The 21,858-nt window shown below is 38.2% G+C and overlaps 2 protein-coding genes across 3 annotated transcripts in view; one reads left to right on the top strand and one right to left on the bottom strand.

Moving 5' to 3' along the window:
* Window positions 1-21,858, bottom strand: part of LOC131538364 (protein NLRC3-like) — a 230,206-nt gene that overhangs the window by 23,725 nt on the left and 184,623 nt on the right. The gene's annotated exons all lie outside the window — the stretch shown is intronic.
* LOC131538391 (tripartite motif-containing protein 14-like) lies at window positions 411-17,457 on the top strand. Of its 2 annotated transcripts, XM_058772256.1 has the most exons (7): window positions 411-1,348; window positions 2,013-2,096; window positions 2,495-2,551; window positions 2,834-2,879; window positions 4,421-4,594; window positions 13,012-13,058; window positions 16,406-17,457. In XM_058772256.1, exons 4-7 carry the CDS (start codon window positions 2,848-2,850, stop codon window positions 17,152-17,154), a joined length of 1,002 nt encoding a protein of 333 aa, XP_058628239.1. In that variant the 5' UTR covers window positions 411-1,348; window positions 2,013-2,096; window positions 2,495-2,551; window positions 2,834-2,847; the 3' UTR covers window positions 17,155-17,457. The 2 variants fall into 2 exon arrangements, with proteins under 2 accessions (XP_058628239.1, XP_058628240.1); XM_058772257.1 differs by lacking the exons at window positions 411-1,348; window positions 2,013-2,096; window positions 2,495-2,551 and having other exon boundaries at window positions 2,621-2,879.

Here is a 21,858-nt window from a genome sequence, read left to right as displayed (position 1 = left end):
CTGAATTTACTTCAGCTGTATCACTACAATCAAAGGTTTCAATATCATGTTAATATCACTGTTTGTTTTGTTCTTTACACAGGCTATGTGGGTGTAATCTCACTGCTCAGTCCTGTGAGAGTTTGTCTTCAGCTCTTCAGTCCTCAAACTCCATCCTGAGAGAGCTTGATTTGAGTAACAATGACCTGCAGGATTCAGGAGTGAAGCTGCTTTCTGATGGACTGAAGAGTCCAAACTGTCAGCTGGGGATACTGAGGTTTGAGTTTCAAATACTTTCCTTTTTTTTTTTTTTTTGCATCACATTAATAATTAAAAATCACACTGCTAAGACTTATTTTGTACATAATCACTTTTGGTTTTCTTGTTCAGATTTTCCATATGTAATCTCACTGCTCAGTCTTGTGAGAGTTTGTCATCAGTTTTACAATCCTCAAACTCTGTCCTGAGAGAGCTGGATCTGAGTAACAATGACCTGCAGGATTCTGGAGTGAAGCTGCTTTCTGATGGACTGAAGAGTCCACACTGTCAGCTGCAGATACTGAGGTAAATGGTTTTTGATCAAAATAAATAAAAATGAGAAAACAGTTAGCGAAGGATGCAGTGTATTTGGAAATTGGCACTTTTTTTCCTGAAATTTTATTATTGTTTAATGCTCAATTTATATTTTCTCTATGTTATTGAAAGGGTATGAAACCTTTGGCAAAAATCTGATTCCATCAACAAAAATAATAAAAACAGTGACAAAGAGAATGTTATTAACCCTCTGGGGTCGACAAACGCGGATACGCGTTTTGTGGCAGATAAGAGCAATACACCATTTGAATCTGTAAGGGGTCTACTTTTATTTGTATACACTCACTCATAATAACAACTAAACTTTGTGCTTTTGAAGAATAAAGAAAACAAACAGCTCTCTGTCTTCTGCGTCTCTGCGAACTGCTTTTAGAAACGTGTCACTAAAATGAACTGTAACTCAGCAAATACTCAGCACACAGACATGGGAGTTATATCTACAGAAAGCTTGAAGTGTTACTTCTAAATGAAGTAAGTCTTATCGAAAACAAACATTCTGTGATGAAGTAATCCGTATGAAACCAATACGATGTTCAGTCTTTCCCGTCTAACTCATTATCTCTAATGCGATCCCGCCCCCTCGTTGCTCGCGCAGTTCATATGTAAATATCCACGTGGGACGTGCACACGTGCAAACGCCCAACACAAACAAAGAGTGAGGAGATCATTCATCGCGGCTACTGTTCGTTTCTGGAAGAAGACGCGCTAAGTAAAGGCAGGATTTCCCTCAAAAGAAGAATAAAATTTCATCCCGAAGAGGACATCAGTCTGATGAGTAAGTAATGTTTCTTTTTTGCATTAGTTAACGTGTTATTGTGACATAAACTTGAACCCATTTTATAGTACAAAGCATGCGTGCATCTATGGCTGCAGAATCATATCATAGGCTACTATAAAATCATACATACTAGGCTATCATAGTTGGGTTTTTCCCAAACTATAATTCCTGACTACAATGTTTGAAATCAAGTAAAACATTTTGAATATGAAAGGCAATTCATTGTATTTTAATTTCTTACGGCACGATGATGTTTTCATGCTCTATATAAAACAATAAAAGTAATATGAGTGTACACTGTATAACTATATATAATGATGATATATACAATAAAATATATGTAATGCTATACGCCGATATAAACATAAATACAATAGATATCTCTTTAAAAAATTAACCATGGTTTTATGTATTTATTTATTTTACATTTTGGATTGTTTAGACTATGTTTTTCCAAATGGTGAAATTGTTCACGAATATCTGATGTGGTAAATGTTTTGAATGCGTTATACCCGGCCATTTATGCGTTCTCGATTGTCCTAGGTGTAAATGTCACTGGTAAGTGGCCAATCGATACGCGCGTCCATTCTTATCAGTGATGCAATTTATTATCAGTTACGCATCTTCTGGTAATTGCTAACAAGTTTCAATTTTCGTTTAGGACTGTGGCTGCATCACCGGCTTCTTGCACAAGAAAGGCACGCAAGTGTCGTTCAGTTATGAGTTCGCTGGAAAATCACAATCAGTAAGTGCACAATATAGTGTATAGTAATTGTACTTCTATTATGACTATATGATAATATTATTTGTGGTTGGGATAATACAATAAGTAAGTAATGTATAGTAAATGCTATAGTGTTTTTTAACCATACTAAAGTAAAGTGTATTATACTGTATAATATAGTATTTATAGTATTTTTTACTACAGAAAACTGCATCGTATTGTAATATAATATACCCTAGTTGCTACCCTAGTTATATTACTATAGTATTTTCCCATGCGTGTATGGTAATATTATTTGTGGTTGATAGTGTTAAAATATAGTTTCTTTGTTATTGGCATTCTGTTTTCTCATGAAGTACGCATATACTAATGTACTGTGAAAAAATAAATGCTAACAGTGGTTTACAACACTTTTTTAGGACTTTGAATACACCACTCTCGCCTTCACCTGCATCTCGCACAGGAAGGGGACACAGGTATATTATTCAGTTTTCAATTCCATTCAGAATCTTATACATTAGGTGTGCATTCACTATTTTACAGATGTTACAGATGTTAATTTGTTTTAGTTACTGTATGGTAAAATGTGTGCTATGTGGTAATTGTGTTCTTTTTTTTCTACAAATTAGTACTAGTATCAGTTAACATCCCAATAATGTTAATAATGTAGTTTGGAAAGAAGCATGGAAAGAAGCAGAAACACTTAAATAAAACACGTAAATATCAGGTATGATTTACTTGTTTCACTTGTTGGACAGAATCTGTTGCAGGAATGACACACTACCAGTCCAAACCTTTTGAACAGTAAGATTTTTAATGTTTTTGTAAAGAATTCTCTTCTGCTCACCAAGCCTGCATTTATTCGATCCAAAATACATAAAGTTGTATTTGCTAAAGCAGTAATATTGTGAAATATTTTTACTATTTAAAATAACTGTTTTCTATTTGAATATATTTTAAAATGTAATTTATTCCTGTGATCAAAGCTACATTTTCAGCATCATTACTCCAGTCTTACTCCAAGTGTAACAATATACACTATACCATTCAAAAGCTTGGAGTCAGTATATATAGAAATTAAAACTCTTATTTAGCACACAAGTGATGATAAAGACATTTATCATGCTACAAACGATGCTGTTCTTCTGAACTTTCTTTTCATCAAAAAAACCTGCAAAACCTCAGCTCTTTTCAACATAATAATAATAATAATAATAATAATTATAATGTTTTTTGAGCAGCAAATCAGAATATTAGAATGATTTCTGAAGGATCATGTGACTGGAGTAATGATGCTAAAAAGTCAGCTTTGAAAGACAGCTTTGATTGTTCCTAATAAACTGTTTAACTGCACTCACAAGTGAATCTCAAGTTATTTTGTGTGATAGCTAAATATATTCTTAATAAACTACAAACAAAAAATATATACATTTATTTTGTCCTCATAATCTTTCTTGTAACTCTTCCCTCTCAGTCAAATACCTGCTTGAATGGCTCATTATGAAGCTCATTATGCAGCTCATTATGCAGGCCTTTGTCTTCTCAGGTGTGAATGTGAAGGTTGACACCTTCTCGCATAGACCCTTTCTACTCAAAAATTGTCTTAGAAAATTTAAATCAATATATTGTTTTCTGTGAGCAAGTAAACAAGATGATTTTCATATCACTTTGAAGCAAAAACACTAGGGTACAAGATCCAGTTCTCAAAAGTCTTGTGAACAAATGTTCTGTTTGTGTTTTATGGCCTTATTTCAGTGACTTCAAAATTGTAGTTTTTCACTAACCACGCATAAACGTTTCTTTCTCAAAAACACAATCATGTACATAAATGCTGCTAACATATTACTGTAGCCCAGTTTGTGCTGTTTACAGTGTTATTAGACTTTAGCCATTTATATATTTATAAGCAACTGAAAAAAGCACAAATGTCAGGGCATGTCAAAACTTCTCCAGCCCCCCAAAACACCAGAGGGTTAAGTTAATCATAACATGTGTATTAACTTATTCACACAAGGTTATCAGTGGTGTTCACGTGAGTAGAAACACCAGTGATGATTTTCATTAAAAAATGCATTTTACAACTACAATACCAAAAGCTACAATCAAACCACATGTTGGAAATCGTGCTATTCCCTTTAAAGTATGATTTTTTTTTTTAAATTTGCCTCATAAAAATGGGTTATATCAGTGACCCTCAACCGATGTCTTGCATGAAATTGTGAGTCAAATAAGAATATTTCTGATAATTGAAAAGAAACTGCAGATATGCCATGTGCCTTTCTTCGTGGATCTATAAGACGTTGGATTGTCTGATTGTACTACTAATGTGATGTGGACTGTTGTAGGTTGTCTGGCTGTATGGTGACAGAGGAAGGCTGTGGTTATGTGTCTTCAGCTCTGAGTTCAAACCCCTCACACCTGAGAGAGCTGGATCTGAGCTACAATAACCCAGGAGATTCAGGAGTGAAGCTGCTCTCTGAAAAACTGGAGAATCCAAACTGCTCACTGGACAAACTCAAGTAAGTTAAGTATGTTATTTCAAGCATAAACAGGGCCCTAGACTCATTCTTTCCACTGGTCATGCTGGTGCTACTAAATTTCACTTTGTGAGGCAGTTGTGGCCTAATGGTTAGAGTCGCAGGTTCAAGTCTCAGTACCGGCAGGAATTGTAGTTGGGGGGAGTGAATGACCACTGCTCTCTTCCACACAATAATGTGTGTTCAAGATTCACTGCTGTGTGAGTGCACTTTGATGAGTGTAATGCTGAGCACAAATTCTGAGTATGGGACACCACACTTGGCCACGTCACACCCTTTCCATCTTTTCATTTTCTCAGTTGCTCGCACCAGCCAATGATTTGGTCTTTTTTTATTTGCTACAACATGGGATTAGTTAATGCATGCTGATGAATAGTTTTTCCATTATCATAAATTATCCGTTTATAATTTATCAATTTTTATCCCTAGTTTATAGTTTGATCCATTATCATTGTCAGCTTTGTGTCAGCTTCTCATCAACCTAACTACATCGTCACTGCAGCGGTAGACTCGTGAGATCTATTCACACTGGAAGTGTTTGTTGAGCTACATATTTTTAGAAGTTAGTAATTTATAAACTTGATAGTCTTGAAGTTTGTTAACATGGGGAGGTGCACAACATTCGCATGTAAATGGTAAACAAACACTACCAAGAAAACAGCTCCAACTGTGTTGTTTTAGTAATATTTCTTTATAGAACGTGCTGTACTGTATATAGAACATGCTGTTTTTTTTATAGTACATTGTGGATAATCAAATTTACAGTTAAAGGGGTCATGAACTGAGAAACCAAAATTCCCTTGATCTTTTGACATATAACAGGTCATTGAATTTTAAAAAACAGCCTGTAATTTTCTGTGTGTATATATGTATATATATGTATATTCAATTCATATGATATTTTTATGACCTTTGCAGTGTACTATTTTGAACCAGCGTAATGAACATAGTCAGGTAGGTTACCATGAGATATGATGCAAATCAGAGCACGGTTCCTTTTAAGTTTTTTAATGTGAGTCACTATTACCATTACCTTTCTCCATCAGGTCTAAGGTTTTCTTGAAGATGTTGCTTCCTCTATCAACACCAAATCTTCTTCCTGCAAACATAAAAGAAAAATGTGATGTTCTACTGATAAAATTCTAGGCTGTTGGGAGTAGTCACAAATAAAAACAGCCCTTATAAGTCAGGGGCATATTGAAATGTGGAAGTTAGTTAATTAAAAGGACTTCAAAGCAAAGTCTCTGCAAGGCTACAGTGGTACTGGCTGACCATTCCTGAATATCAGTCATTACTATTGAAGTAATGTTTTGCAATTGTCAGTGTACACCTGTGACGTGTCAGTTATGCACTAAGCGGAAAACACAAGTCTCAAATACATTAAACAGCACAAATATATTCGCTGTTTGCCGTGGTGGTTCGATTTGATCCATGATCGACATTAAGGGCTGCTTAAGAATAATCATGCACATCAAATTATCTTGACTCATTGAACCTGGATCGAATTAGTGAGATTGTGTGAACTTAAATTGTCCTTTATGAAACCGCTTTAGTCCCGATTTATTTGTTAGGTTATTTCTAGTCAGGTTTTGGACTGTTACATGTCTGTCTGTCCTAGCCCTCGTCTTCCTTATTTGGTTTAGTTCCTGTCATCAATTAGTTAATTATCATTTGATTGTCTCCACCTGAGTTGGATTATGTTGTTTGCTCTTTTGTTCCTGGTCCTTTAAAAGTCCTGAGTTCTCCCTCTGTGTTTGTCCGTGACTATCAATGTTATGCTTATGTTAAGTTGTATCAAGGTTATGTTTCTGTAATAGTATTCCGTTTTCTAAGTATCTTCATTAAAGAGCCTTTTTGTATTCGTCGCCTCCTCCCAATCTTTGGACACCTACACACATACCGTAACAGAATCACGGACCAAATACCGAAGATGGAGCTCGCCGCCCACACCAGCCTGCCGCCGTTGATTCCGGGCCGCCGCCATCTGATACTGGTCCCGGCCCGCTGGAAGAATGTCAGGCCAGTTAGGTTGCCAAGCCCGCCAGAGAGTGCGGCCAACCCACCGCCAGAGAGTGCGGCCAACCCGCCGTCAAAGAGTGTGGTCAACCCACCGAAAGAAGTTTACGTCCCCTGCGGTGTATTGGTGGAGTATGAGGGATGACATACCCACCAATGCCCGCCTCGCAAGAGGCCACCGCCTCCGCTGGTCCCGTCCAGCCCACCTTCGCCTCCGCTGGTCCTGCCCAGCCCACCTTCGCCTCCGCTGGTCCCGTCCAGCTCCGCGCTGCAAGAGCGCCTCCCAGAGTCCGGCGCTGCAAGAGCGCCGCCCAGTGCCTGCACCAAGAGGGCACCTCCCTGTCTCCGCGCTGCAAGAGCGCCTCCTGAATCCAGCGCTGCAAGAGCGCATCCTGTGCCTGCGCCAAGAAGGCGCCCTGTCACCGCGCTGCAAGAGCGCCTCCTGTCACCGCGCTGCAAGAGCGCCTCCCTGTCACCAGCTGCAAGAGCGCCTCCTGAATCAGCGCTGCAAGAGCGCCTCCTGAATCAGCGCTGCAAGAGCGCCTCCTGAATCAAGGCTGCAAGAGCGCCTCCTGAATCTGGCTGCAAGAGCACATCCCTGTGCCTGCGCCAAGAAGGCGCCTCCCTGTCACCAGCTGCAAGAGCGCCTCCCAGAATCAAGGCTGCAAGAGCGCATCCCTGTGCCTGCGCCAAGAAGGTGCCTCCCTGTCACCGCGCTGCAAGAGCGCCTCCTAGAATCCGCGCTGCAAGAGCGCCGTCCAGTGCCTGCACCAAGAGGGCACCTCCCTGTCTCCGCGCTGCAAGAGCGCCTCCCTGAATCCGCGCTGCAAGAGCGCATCCCTGTGCCTGCGCCAAGAAGGCGCCTCCCTGTCACCTCGCTGCAAGAGCGCCTCCCTGTCACCTCGCTGCAAGAGCGCCTCCCAGAGTCCGCGCTGCAAGAGCGCCGTCCAGTGCCTGCACCAAGAAGGCTCCTCCCTGAACCCGCGCTGCAAGAGCGCCGTCCTGAACCCGCCCTGCAAGAGCGCCGTCCTGAGCGCCCCCAAGTGTCCGTGCTGTCCGAGCGCCCCCAAGTATCCGCGCGCCCCCAAGAGTCCGTGCTGCAGGAGTCCGCTACCCCTGATTATCTGCCCTACAACACCGTGAACTTCCCCAAGAAAATTTTTGGGGGTAGTAGGGCTCGCCGTAGAGACCGAGGCGGGGGCAGGGGCCGAGGTATCGGAGGCAAATCCTCCAAGGCCGCCGGAATCCCCTGATCCTCCAAGGCCGCCGGAATCCCCTGATCCTCCAAGGCCGCCGGAATCCCCTGATCCTCCAAGGCCGCCGGAATCCCCTGATCCGCCATGGCCGCCGGAGTCCCCTGATCCTCCAAGGCCGCCAGAGTCCCCTGATCCGCCATGGCCCTCGGAGTCCCCTGACCCGCCATGGCCGCCGGAACCTCCTGATCCGCCCTGGATGCCTCTGTGCCCTGTGTCTCCGTCCAGCTCCGGCATCCAGGACGCCCACCCCCCCTCCCCATTGGTATTGTTACGGCGCGGGACGCGCCTACCGGGAGGGGGAGATACTGTTACATGTCTGTCTGTCCTAGCCCTCGTCTTCCTTATTTGGTTTAGTTCCTGTCATCAATTAGTTAATTATCATTTGATTGTCTCCACCTGAGTTGGATTATGTTGTTTGCTCTTTTGTTCCTGGTCCTTTAAAAGTCCTGAGTTCTCCCTCTGTGTTTGTCCGTGATTATCAATGTTATGCTTATGTTAAGTTGTATCAAGGTTATGTTTCTGTAATAGTATTCCGTTTTCTAAGTATCTTCATTAAAGAGCCTTTTTGTATTCGTCGCCTCCTCCCAATCCTTGGACACCTACACACATACCGTAACATGGACTTTAATCCCCGCTTTTCTTAGCGTCTTTTATGAAACAGCCCCCAGGTCTTAAAGATAGTATAAAACAAACCTGTTATTAAAATGCACAATAAACAGTCTTGCAGACTAGGGTGAAGTCAGAATGTACAGACATCGGTCCCAAATCGTGGTATTTTAGAAAACTTTGAATGGCAAACTGTACGTGGCGCGGCATGATTTTGAACAGCTGTTGGGTGCCGAGAATAGACTTGATTGTGCATACGGTCATAATTTATGAATCACAACCCGCAAAATGGGCTAGTGATTTGATGTGCGTTACCCACCTGACTTCACTGGAGCTATAATAATCTATAATCTCTGAAAATATTGGCCTGACGCTTTACTATTGGGGGCTCTGGCAGCTAGCTATACTGTTGGCTAATCAAATCTATTCAGATGGGCGTTACATATTTAGATGGGGGAGCATGAGAAGAGAGAATAATCAAGTTCACTTGTCACTGAGTTTAAAATGTTAAATTAATTATCTTACCCAGTAAACGACCTGTTGCTCGCCATTATACGACACGTAGTGGGTGTGGTCAACCTGGAACTTCAATCAAGAGTGACCAATAGAAAAGGGCCTTTCATCCTGGTGGGTAGAGACCGCCCACTGAGATACAGCTTCACTGCAAGCAAAACTTTTAAACTCAAACAAAAGTTTTAGACCCGCAAAAAAAGACGGCAGAAAAGAGCAACATTTGTGGTTTTGTGATGAAGTGTTTGAAGTGCACAAAGAAAAATAAGATTTTTCAAAGATTTACACGCACTGCAAATTATTTAGTTTTCAATTTCTTTCATTTTGAGCCTTAAGAAGACTTTTTTTTTGCAATCTTTTATTTTTTAATTACAAAATAATTCGTTTTGCTCTCAAACATAGCATGTTTGATTGAATAAAAAAAGACACAAAAGAAACTCCATACGCTTCCGTGTTCATCGCGAATGGCTTGCACGTATGACAGTCAGCAGAAGTGAGAGAAAAGTTTAAATATGGATATTTTTCTTACAAAAACGCATCGATTCGCTACAGGAGGCCTTTTTTCAACTCCCAAATTTTTCAATTTTGCTATATTAGCTAGGCTACTGTTTTGTCTGATTCAGCGCACTGCCTGCGTCTGAGTAACAAACTATGCGCATATTAACAGACGAATTATGTTCATATTTAAAAGTCCAAACAGTCAGTAAGCGACAGGTGTTTGGAAACGCTGTTTTGTAAATGATTTATTGACGATTTTGCTGCGTTACGGCCAACTGAATGCGCTGCTTCTCTGCCGCTCACTGCACAGAACAGATGCCGAGAGAGGCGACACTACGCCGGGAGAGTCAGACCTCGCGCTCGCGGGGCAGTACTGGAGACATCTTCCAACTGAACGATAGCTAAGGTTTTTTCAAAAAAGTCTCTAGGTTTGTCAGTATGTAGCTGTTATGGGAAAAAAGCCGCCAAAAAGGTCTGAAAGTTGCTAAAAATTGAGTAAATATAATTAAAATCCTTACGCAATGCAATAGTAATTCAATAGTAAATCAGTAAAAATTTGTAGATTTCATTTAGATACTGTGTTACAGCCACTGCCATAACACAAAACAGGGATAACACTAAGGCTCGGTCTAATAGGGGAATTTATTGAAAATAACACAAAATATAAACAATGAATAGGAGAAATTAGTCAGGAGAACAAAAAATAGAAAGGAGAGCGCAACTCCACATCTGGACGGCTGCTCAAGTCCCGCCACTCAAGTGCAGCAGCGTGGCTTCTTTTAAGCACGTGCTTATGGTCTACAGCTGTGGGAAATCTGCTCAGTCAAAAACACAGGTAACACAGGTTTTCAGCCCCTAGAGGGCAGAAAAATAATAACAAAAATACAGGCACATGAAATGCCTTCATCCCCCAAAAGTGAACCGTCACCATAAGAGAAATAAGCTATTAAAGGGGTCATCGGATGCCCATTTTGCACAAGTTGATATGATTCTTTATGGTCTTAATTAAAAGTCTATAACATACTTTGGTTAAAGTTTCTCAATGGTTATGTAAAAAACACCTTTTTAAACCTGTCAAAATCAGCTGTTTTCAGCACGCCATTCGAGTCCATGTTGCTTTAAATACTAATGAGCTCTGCTGACCCCGCCCCTCTCTTCCGTGCGGTGATGAGCAGACTGATCTTCAGCCGTGAAACTAGCTAACTAGCACATATTAGAAAAGGCGATTTGCAAAGATTCATAAAAAAACCTTACTCACTTCTTCTGTAGATGAAGCTGGATCATGAATGATTCGAGCGAACATAAGCGCATTTAGGCAGATCAGGGATCCCAGATCAGCTCAGATCTCGGGAGTAAATGACGACTGCTATATTCATTACTACATCCAACAACAAAACACCTCAATCGCTTAATCGGAGACATTCTTGTCTTCCCCTCAACGGAGTCGACACAATGGCGGACAGCTCTCAGCTCACTCAGGGCGGGTCTAAGGTAAGTCGGCCGTGTCAATCAACTATCATGGGAGGGGCCTGTGCAGAACTACGTCATTCTGACAGGAGTCTCAGAACAGCCTGATTTGAGAAAGGGGATTTAAAAAATAGGGATTTAAAAAATATTATAATTTATAATTATAGGATAGATGTGTACACACACTTCCAACACACATTTATGTTCAAACAAATTTTGCTTCCGATGACCCCTTTAAAAGACACTTTCCCAAAAACAAATATAAATATAAACTTATTATTGCTGCAAATATAAACTCCAGCGCATGAGACGCTGATTAAAGTTGCGCATAGAATTCAAAAAGGTAAGCGGGTTATGAACGCAGTACACAGCAATCGGATGACGCTAGACAAGTACACCTCAATATGTTGAATAGCAAGAACCAACGCTAAATCCTCCTTTTCAATAGTAGAATACTTTTGCTGCACGGAAGTAAACTTCTTAAAAAAATAACAGGGTGTTCCACATCATCAGCACCCCTCTGCTGGAGGACAGCTCCCGCACCAACATCACTAGCATCTACTGCAAGACTAAACTGTTTTGAATGGTCAGCTGCAGCCAACACTGGTGCTGAAATCAACAAGGACTTAATATTCTCAAATGTGCACTGACATGCATCACAACACTCAAACTGAATTTTAGGACTTAGGAGGTCGGTAAGAGGAGAGACTACAGTGGCGAAATTCTTACAAAATGTGTGATAATAACCCACCATTCCTAAAAAACGTCACTTGGAGGTGGAAAGTCAAAAATGGCCGTAACCTTTGCAGCGACTGGGCGCACTTGACCTCTGCCAATAACTTTTCCCAAACACACAATGGTAGCTTTACCAAACTCACATTTAGCCAAGTTAACAGTAAGCTTAGCATCAGCCACCCAGTTGAAAACTTGACGAAGTAAACTCATGTGTTCAGGCCATGAGGAGCTGTACAAAACCACATCATCTAAGCATGCTTCGCAACCGGACACACCAGCCAACACAGTGTTAACGAGCTGCTGAAAAGTGCTTGGGGCATTTTTCATCCTGAATGCCATCACCCTATAATTAAGAAAAGCTGAAATCTACTTAGCACGTTCAGTTAGTGGCACCTGCCAATAACCTTTTAACAGGTCGACTTTTGAAATGTAAACTGCAGAACCTACATGAGCCACGCAGTCGTCAAAACTTGGCAAAGGATAACAGTTGGTTTTTGTGACAGCATTTACACGTCAGTAGTCAGTGCAAAATCGAAACATGCCATCTGATTTATTCACCAGCAAGCACAGCAAACTCCACAGGCTAGAACTCGGCTCGGCGATGTAATTTTCCAACATGTATTCAACTTCTTTCTGCAGAAAATATCTTTTAAGTGGATTAACATGATACGGATGTTGTTTTATTGGCAGAGTAATTCAGCTTTGATCACAGGAATAAATTCTATTTTAAACTATATTAAAATAGAAAACTTTTATTTTAAATTGCAATAATATTTCACAATATTATTTTGTGAAATAATATTTAGTATTTTTTGTCAAATAGATACAGCCTTGATGAGCATAAGAAACACCTTTAAAACACTTTACTGATCCCAGACTTTTGAATGACAGTGTATTATACTGTAAAAAATGTCTTCTCAGGTAACCTAAATGCCTGATGGGGAGTGCCCAATGTTAACATGAAACATACACCATTACATATATTGTTATACAGTTCTGGAGGCCCTTCATAATGCAGTCTGCTCTGCCTACAGTTAGCACTGGCCCTATAGAACATGCAGTGTTTCATAAACAGCTGTTTTACTGAATTCTGCTGAGGTGTAATTCAGTGCAGTCCTATATCAGGATACATATCGTATTGTGATTAACCACCCCATGTACCCTAGCAACTGCACAGCAACACCCTATCAACCAACTTGTGTACCTTGGCAACCACATAGCAACAACTTACAAACCACCCCAATTATCCTAGCAACTGTATAGCAACAGCCTTTTGTTTACTGACTCAATGTGTCTCTGTGTGTTTTCTAGTGTGGATCATGGAGGAGAATCCAGGATTACAGCAGGACTACAGAAATGTACGTCTACACACACACACACACACACACACAGCTGTAGTGATAGTTGTTGTGTTATAAATGTCTCTGTTTGGATCCAGTGAGAGAAAACAGACCACTGAACACAAGAACACAGCAAACACTGAACTCATTCTGTCTGAGGAGAACATAAAAGTGACAAACAGAGTCTCATTCGTATCCTGATCATCCAGACAGATTTGATATGTATTATCAGGTGTTGTGTAGAGAGTGGGTGTGGACCACTGATCTATAATAGAGAACTGGATTGCTCATGACGTCATGAAAGTGAAGCCGCACGATATTAATGAGAAAACATCACCTAACAAGTCAGCGTTTTTAAATCTGAAGTATCCCTGTACATTGTTACAATGCAAAGACCCTAGGCATGTAAACAATTATTTGTTTAATGTTGGGAATTTACCCTGCTTATTAAAAAGCTACGTTCATATACATTAAATTAGTGAACATCAGATGAACATGATAAACATCAGACGGATAAGATCCTCAACATATATATAACAAATGACAAAGTGCTCATTCTGAAATCTGAATAAAGATATGCTTTGTAGACATATACCTTCAATCGCCTTGTACAGTTGGGTCATTCCGTGTCAAATCAACCAAATTTCAACATTTTCAAAACTTCCCCAGCTCAAATTTTTTATTTTGCTAATAATTTTTTCTGAAGAAAGATATACATGTATAGTGATGAAAGCCAAAATATTAAATGTCATGGATGAATATTTACTGAGTAATCCACTATTTTGTGGAGGGGGGTCAAAATGGCACCTGAGATTCAGAGTCAAATTACAGGGGGTTAAAAATGACTTCAGAAAGATGGCAGCATCATAATGTTACTTTTACACAGAGATTGGTAGGTCTGTTAGTAAAATCTGTTGACTTTAGCAATCTTTGTTGCATTATGTGCCAATGGTGACCATTCAAAAATGGGGAAACAGCACTTTTCAAGTTTTTTTTCTCCAAAGTTTGCATGCTTGTAACTCAAGAAGTATTAAAGATATGTTAATGCCCTTTTAGATATTGGGTTTTAAGAAACCTTCCTTTTGGCATCTTTATTTTTAAGGCCCTATATCGTGGAATTTTAATATGGCTCCAGGAGTAAATCGTTAAAATGTACACATTTTCAGTGGTGTTTCTAGTTGTTAATAAACTTTTCTTTTGGAATCTTAAATTTCAAGGCCCTACATCATTCAATCCCAAAGATATGGGGATCTCAATGAGGCTCCATGTCCAGATTGTTGAATAATATCCATTTTCAGTGGTCGAAAACCAGATTTGATCACTTTGTATGCGGCTGATTCTTATTTTATTTAAATAACAATGTCTGAAGAAGAAATAATGCTAAAATTAGAATTGTATCTTGTTTCCCTCTATCAAAATATTTGCATGGAACATACCTGTCTGAGTGCTAAATATGCACTGAAATGGTCAAGTTGAGACACATTACCTTGCTCTCTGTAGTCTATTCATAAGATTCTATATTTGAATCAGTTTCTGTGATATTTGGAAGAAGGGATTTTGTTCATTTTAACAGCTTCTGCAGCTACTAAGAGTTTAAATATGCAGTATTGTTACGTGTTTGAAACAAATCCCATGCCTCATAGGGAAGTGTGGTTACTTTCTCCACACACTGTATTCACATCAAACCAAGATTTTCCTCGATTATTAGAATTTCTTTTTCTTTTTTATTGTTATAAAATATGAAGCATAGTCTTAGATCAAGTATTATCTACTGCTAAAGGGCATATTTGGCAGAATCACTGATAGTAATTGTACTGGCTTCATATCCAGCAAGCTAAACACTTCTACTCAATAAATGGACTTGACACCAGGAAGTTGCAGTTCAGATGATTTACTGAGTAAAATGTGTAAAACTGCAAAACAAACAAAGAGATTGTACAAATAAACTGCCACATGAAAAATGTTGAGTCCAATTCCATCCAACATGAGATAACTATGCAAAACGTCCACACAGCATAAATGACTGGGAGATAAACTCTTAATATGAGCTTAAGCAGTTCAAAGATTTTATAATATAAAGAGAACTATGTATTTCACGTATTATGAAAAGGACTATTTCCATATGTAATCCTTGATGAACATACAGAATAACATAAATCAATAACAATCACACTTTACTTACAGGCAGTGCCTCATTAAGTGCCGTTAATGATGGAATGATGCAACAACATAAAACCTCGCTACCATGTGCTGCGCTCGCTATTCTTCTGAACCCGGAAACTGAATAACACAAATTCAAGCGGTAGAATACAAAATGACCAGTAGGGGGTGCAAAAAACAAGCTAAAACAGGCAGAGCCAGAACAGTAATAAATAATTAACACTGGTTAATTCTAAACCAATGGAATCCTGGATAATCATATTTTACATTTCACACTGTTCATACTATACCTAGAGTTAACAGTTAATCCTGGTCATTCATAATCTGATGTATCACACTGTACAATCCTAATCCCTGGGTTACTGTTATTAGTTATGCATATTTGCATTGTCAACAGTGATGACTAGATAAACACAAAACCACATTTGGTTTTTGACCATTGAAAATCGGTAGGATACTAATTTTGGACATGGAGCTGTACTGAGATATTGATATCTCTGAGATTACACCATACAGGGCCTTGAAATTTAAAATTACAAAAGAAAAGTTTATTAACAACTAGAATCTAAAATCATATTGCGATATCTTTAATACTTCTTGAGTTATAGGCATGCAAACTTTGGAAAAATAATATTTATGGCACTCAGACAGGTATGTTCAATGCAGTTGTCCTGACAGAAGGAAACAAGATACATCTCTAGTTTCAACATTATTTGTTCTTCAGACATTCCTCTTTAAAAGAGAAGTATCATATTTTTGCAAACTGACCCACATTTGGTTTTTGAGCACTGAAAATGTGTACATTTTAACGATTTACTCCTGGAGCCATATTAAAATTCCAATATCTCTGGAACCGAACCATATAGGTCCTTAAAAATAAAGATGCCAAAAGGAAAGTTTGTTAAGACCCAGTGTCTAAAAGGGCATTAATAAAGCAATAAGCCCCAAGAAGCCGTGGTTTACAGTGAATTTATAACAGCTAAGGGGCGTTGTTAGGCACGATGCCAAGCAGAGTGCCTAAAACCCCCTTAGCTGTTATAAATTCACTGTAAACCATGGTGCATTCTCACACTTTGTCATAAACAGCATTTACTCATAAAAAGCTTTCCTTAATAGATTTGCTCATTCTTCCAGTTGATTCCTAAAGGTCATGTGTTTGTGTGTTCTTCATGACTCCTGATTCTGATGCGTTTTCTCTCCATCAGATTCCCATCAGTTCACTCTGGATCTGAACACAGTGAATAAACGCCTCCGTCTTTCTGAGAGCAACACATTGATTACTTGTGACACACTTCAGCCGTATCCTGATCATCCAGACAGATTTAATGTGTATTATCAGGTGTTGTGTAGAGAGAGTGTGTGTGGACGCTGTTACTGGGAGATTGAGTGGAGTGGAGATGATGGTGTGTTTATATCAGTGTCATATAAGAGCATCCGCAGGAAGGGACGGGGTGATGAGTGTATGTTTGGATGTAATGATCAGTCCTGGAGTTTGTTCTGCTGTCCCTACAGATACTCATTCTGGCACAATGACATACAGACTGATCTCCCTGTGAAGCCCATCAGCAGTAGAACAGGAGTATATGATGATGATGATGATGATGATGATGAGGATGATGATGATGATGATGATGATTATTACATCAGCAGTAGAACAGAAGTGTATGATGATGATGATGATGATGATGATGATGATTACATCAGCGGTAGAACAGAAGCGTATGATGATTATATCAGTAGAGTGTATAATGATTGTATCAGGAGAATAGGATTGTATGATGATGATGATATCAGAAGAACAGGAGTGTATGCGGATCACAGTGCAGGAACTCTCTCCTTCTACAGCATCTCTGACACAATGAGACTCATCCACACAGAACAGACCACATTCACTCAGCCGCTCTATCCTGGGATTAGTGTTTATTATCCTGGATCATCAGTGAAACTGTGTTGATGAATCAGAATAGATTAACGAGAGATTCTACCCATAATGCTTTGAGCTGCATGATGAATCAGTGACAGCGAGATGTCACAGAGTCTCTTCTTTTCTCTTCATGACATTAATATGAACATGAATCAGAATAAATGTGTGTAAAGAATCCTCACATAGACAGTCAGATCAGTGAGTGATGATCTGTTTATGTGCTTTTCTCAAACTCTGTGCTGATTAAAATCAGTCTTGTATTATTACTATCAAAATCAGGCTTATATCTTGTCATTCATGTGATTTTTCTCTATTGTTTGTAATAAAACACAATGTCAAATCCTCTTGAGATCATATTTTATTTGATGATGAATGTGTGAAATGTCTGAATGCTTTATGAATCATGAATAAAATCAATTCCTCATGAGACTGAAATCAGCTTCAGTTTCTGACGTTATCAAATATAGCAGCATTTAATAAAATATATTTATTATAACCACAGTAAAGATATAATCAACTATTATGGGATCTCCTTCAATGAAAGAATCTGCCAGAATATTTACTTGCTAAAATATCATTTTTCTTCTGCGTAGTGTTTTAATGACAGTATATTCGTTGAACAAAAATCAATTATTTTATTTACTGAAACATGTAAAAATGTGTTAAAACATGTACAGACTTTGATTTAAACAAATATTACTATAAATATAATGCAAATATTACTATATATTTGCCTCAACACTAGGGTCCTTTATATTAATTAAATGATTAATTAAATTATAACAAATAATTACAGAAATGTGTCACAAAAACAATAATCTAATTCTACCGTCAAATAAAAAGTTTTTAATAATAATATATAATAATACTAAAGAATAATGACCAAAATATTAATTGTATTTAATTATTATTTAAATAACAAATCAATAAAGAAATGTTGCAACTGCAATAATCATTTACCTTTACATTTAGTCATTTAGCAGATGCTTTTATCCAAAGCGACTTACAAATGAGGACTTTTTTAAATTATATCAATTAAACACAACCATGAAAATTTTATGATTGCAATAATGCTACTGCACTGTACAAAATAAAAGTCAGTATTTAATAATAATAATAAAATTAATCATAATATTAATTTTATTTTATGATTTAAAAAAAAAAAATTATATCAGTTAAACTCATCCATAAAAATTGTATGATTGCAATAAATACTGACTGTTTATTTTTACAGTGCAGTAGCATTATTGCAATCATACATTTTTGTGGATGTTTAAAATAATAAAATACCATAAATATTTTGGAAATATTACTATTATTTGTTTTGTTATTATTATTTAATACTGACTTTATTTTATTTAATTTTTACAGTGCAGAATCAATATTGCAATCATATAATAATAATAATAATAATAAAATAAAATAAATATTTTGGATATATTATTATTAATAATTGTATTATTATTAATAAATACTGACTGTTTTTTTTTACAGTGCAGTAGCATTAATAATAATAATGCAACTATATATATATATATATATATATATATATATATAAATAAAATTATTAATTAATTTCAAAATATTAATTTTATTTTATGTTTTAAATGATATCAATTAAACACATCCATGAAAATTTTATGATTGCAATTATGCTACTGCACTGTAAAAACAAAACAAAAACAGTCAGTTTAATAATAATAATAATAATAATAATAACAATAATAATATTTCCTAAATATTAATTTTATTTTATTACTTTAAAAACATCAATAAAATGGTATGATTGCAATAATGTTACTGCACTGTAAAAATAAACAGTCTGTATTTCATAATAATAATAATCACAATATCTCCCAAATAAATCACTTTCACTGACTTTTTCATTAACTGTTCCCTCCTGGTGGAATGACCTGCCCAACTCAATCCCAGCAGCTGAATCCTTAGCCATCTTCAAGAATCGGCTAAAAACACATCTCTTCCATCTTTATTTGACCCTCAGTCCTGGAGTATGAGCTGCTCTATCTTTGGTTACGCATTCACACACAATAGCACACGGACTTATCTGACCATCAGCAGGAGAATAGAAGTGTATGATGATGATGATGCAGGAACTCTGTCCTTCTACAGCATCTCCAGAAACACAATGAGCCTCATCCACACAGTCCAGATGTTGATTATAGATCATCAGTGAAACTGTGTAGATCTCCTCAGTAGAATCAGAATAGACTGAGGAGAGATTCTACCCAGAATGCTTTGAGCGGCATGATAAGAGTTATTATAGAGCCTCTTCATGACATTAATACTGCAGCTGAACTTCTGTCACTGAAATAACATGAATCAGAATAATTGTGTGCAATAAATGAGTTGTAAGGGAAACAAGGTCAATTTAGCTCAAAGGGAATCATTTATGATTTTATAGGGAATTTGGACAGAATCACTGTTTTGCGGCTGATCACTGAGTCGGCCAGCAATTCACTGAACGAGCCATATAACATCAACACTGCACTGGATATTAAAATACAAAATATAGTGAAAACACTATTAATTAGCACAGTAACAAGATCGCCAGTTTAAGACATTAACTTGTAAGCACAAAACACAAGATACTTCTCTTTTCAATATAAATAAGACTTTATTGGATAAATCTAAGACATGTAAACTAATTAACACATGAACACACGCATTCACACATTCACACAAGTTGCAGAAAGAGAGAAAGTGAGGAAAGAATGAGTTTAAGAGAATGAAAATATGAAATTCCAAGTTTATAGCAATATGTGCAATTGCATAGACCTGAACAACCATCAATCACTTAATTAACCCTTGCATTGTGTTTCTCAATGAGGCCAAAATTTATATTAAATGCACCAGCTCAGCTAGAATCTGGAGTTTGTACTTGCGTTGCCTTTGTGTTAAGGGATTCCCTTTCGTCGTTGTCTTTACAGAAAGGGGGTTTCCCAAGGTTGCTGATTGGCTGAAAGTTCAGTGGTTGTTCGTAGTGAAGTTTTGGCCGTTGGCTGAAGTTGCGGAGTTGTGGTCTGGTTGAAGTTTTAGACGGGCACTTGAGGTCGGACTCGGAGACGCGGCGTTGGCAAACTTAACTCAGAACATGAAAGTCTCAATGGGAAAGAAAAGAAACTTAAGTAAAAGAAAGAAAGGATGTAATGAGACTAGATTATTTTTCTTCTCATTGTGGTTAAGTAGCAGTGTGCATGTAGGCCAGAGCACGCTGGAACGGCGCTCAAAGAACGCAAAAATGATGACAAAAAGCATGGCTAAAAAGCAAAAGCTAAAAGCATGACTAAAAGCAACAGCTAAAAGCGTAATTTGATGGTGTCCTGAGTATTTAAACTGGGCTTTTGGACACATCCCAAATGGTGTCTCGACCAGTTAGACACTGTCTTAGCTCGGGGTGTTGCTCTGTTTCTCCTCCCAATCCATAAATCAACATGTTATCTTATCAGTCACATGGTCCGAATTTTCCCACTCTTGCAAAGTATAATTTTGGACATGATTTCTATAACAAGAATATGATACATTTGACAAAGAATTGATTGATAGAAACGTTTCAAGCAAGAAGATTCAAACACACACACACACACATACTAAACATGAATATAATCCTATAAACTATTCAATAGTTATTAAAAATACATACACAATAAGTGATTAGAACATGATTGTTACAGAAGCAGACTGAGACCAGGAATCGGATTGATAACTGGTGTTTATTTAGGTTCAGCAGAGCAATAGGGATTGAAAGTGGGGAGTATGATATCCAGTTGACGGTAGTAGAGAAGTTGATTGAAGATCTTCGTCTTGAACACTTAGGAGTACGGGACAGAGCACACACACCTGACACAGGCGGAGTAGCAGACTTCGGAAGCAGATCACTGGAGCAGACTGACTGGGGTACACCGAAGACACAATGCTGGAGAGAACACTGGAGGTAAATGTACAAGAAGATAAGTAGCGGGTAAGTAGCTGTGATAGCATAAGGAGTCTACTTCATATGAACAAGACCAGACAATGAGGTGCTGTGAGGTGTGTGCTTTTATGCCAGAGTTGATTGGTGACCAAATGATGTGCAGGTGTGGCTGATTAGAACTCGGGTGAGAGAGTGTGTTGTGACTGGCTGGTTGATCCGTAACAATGATAGTCAAATGTGTGGGTTACATACATGATATGGAGTTAAGCAATGAAGTGAACGTTGCTCATAAGTCCCTGCAGCATCATTTTAGGCATATATAGATGTAAAGACAGTCTCTCTGCCATTCTGTGAAGTGAGAATGTGCTCTATGAAGATCAAAGAGGTTAAAAGGTCTCATAAGGAATCTTGTCTGGTTCTTGTCCTCTAGGTGGGGGAAGTCAATTCAAAGAGCTTGTGATTGTGATTACTATCGTGGATTTACATGTGATGGTCATGCTGTGCAACTCTTTGACCATCAATCTTGGTTACTTGCCCCAAATTTGACAAACTCCTTCCTGAGTTGGGATTATCAATAAGTGTTAATGTTGCAGAGTTGGTTGGTTGAGCTTGCTTCAGACTCGTGGCGCCAGGGTATCGTGGACAGATATATGACGTTGTCTTGTGCTTCTTTGTGGAATTCGGCCCTCGTGTTTCAACCATGTTCTTGACCCAATCTTAAATTGTCTGATTAACTCTGATACGCTACAGAGTGACTATGTGTATCTGTGATTTTCTCAACCTGTTTGTGTTGATGCATATCA

Source organism: Onychostoma macrolepis, chromosome 04 (assembly GCF_012432095.1).
Source record: "Onychostoma macrolepis isolate SWU-2019 chromosome 04, ASM1243209v1, whole genome shotgun sequence".
Classification (NCBI taxonomy): domain Eukaryota; kingdom Metazoa; phylum Chordata; class Actinopteri; order Cypriniformes; family Cyprinidae; genus Onychostoma; species Onychostoma macrolepis.
This window is presented reverse-complemented; position numbering and strand designations above follow the sequence as displayed.